The sequence below is a fragment of the Eimeria tenella genome, genomic scaffold (assembly GCF_000499545.2).
Source record: "Eimeria tenella Houghton genomic scaffold, Eth_scaff2230, whole genome shotgun sequence".
NCBI classification, from domain to species: domain Eukaryota; phylum Apicomplexa; class Conoidasida; order Eucoccidiorida; family Eimeriidae; genus Eimeria; species Eimeria tenella.
Window position 1 is genome coordinate 1,218 of NW_013542087.1, and position 966 is coordinate 2,183.

At 64.0% G+C, this 966-nt stretch overlaps 1 protein-coding gene across 1 annotated transcript in view; it reads right to left on the reverse strand.

The window, feature by feature from the left end:
- ETH_00040420 (uncharacterized protein) overlaps positions 1-966 on the reverse strand; it is a gene marked incomplete at both ends in the record, with an annotated part of 1,110 nt that overhangs the window by 107 nt on the left and 37 nt on the right. Inside the window, 2 exons of the mRNA XM_013374721.1 lie at positions 1-450; positions 664-964. Of these exons, the coding sequence (XP_013230175.1) occupies positions 1-450; positions 664-964 (751 nt within the window). The remainder of the gene's footprint in view (positions 451-663; positions 965-966) is intronic.

Consider the following 966-nt stretch of genomic DNA (forward strand, 5'->3'; position numbering starts at 1 on the left):
GCTGCTGCATGCGGGCTTCGAGGTCTGCTGCTGGGCGGCAGCAGCAAACGGCCAGCAGCACGCAGCAGCAAGCCTCCCGCTTCCTAGGGTTTGCTGCTGCTGCCTCGCAGCAAGCAAGGACTGCTTTGTTCTGCCGCAGCAGCTCAGGGTCCAAAAACAGATCTGCTGTTATGGGATCATCCGGTGTTCGTTCACCTGCTGCTGCTGCTGCTGCTGCTGCTGCACTGGCAGCGCCTGCGCCGCTGCTCTGGTGCTTGGCAGCAGCTGGCTTCTGCTGCAGCAGCTGCAGGCGGCCCGCAGCAGACAGGTCGCAGACTGGCGCTGCTGCTTTCATTTGCTGCTGCAGCAGCTCCAGCAGCACGTCCAGGCCCTCTGCGTCCAGCCGCAGCAGCAGCTTTGCTGCTGCGCGCATGCATTCTTCAGCAATGTAGCAGTCCGCCTCCAGGGCCTCTGAAAGACAACCCGCAGACACCAATGCAAAGCCCATTAAACCAGCAGCAGCAGCAGCAGCAGCAGCAGCAGCACTTGCAGCAGCAGCAGCAGCAAGTCTACCAATCGCCAGCACTGCCTCTCTAGCTCTTCAGCGCAGTCACATCCGCGTCAGCAGCAGCAGCAGCAGCAGCAGCCGCAAAAGCAGCAGCAGCAGCAGCAGCAGCAGCGTACGCGGCTGGCAAAGGCCTGCGATAAGGGCCCCAAAGAGGCGGGGGACATTTCGCGCAAGCCGTGGGGGGTCCATAGCAGCAGCAGCACCAATTAGAGAAGCCGTTGCTCCATTTTGCTGCTGCCCTGCTGCTTGCTCCAGCAGCTGCGGCAGCACTGCGTGGGGCTGCTCCCGCAGCAGCAGCTCGAGGCCCTGCAGCTGCGCGGCCCTTCCTGCTGCAGCAGCAGCAGCAGCGTCCTCGTGGCTCAGCAGCGGCGGCCGCAGCAGCTGCTGCAGCAGCGGGGGCACCAGCTTCCCGGTGACCT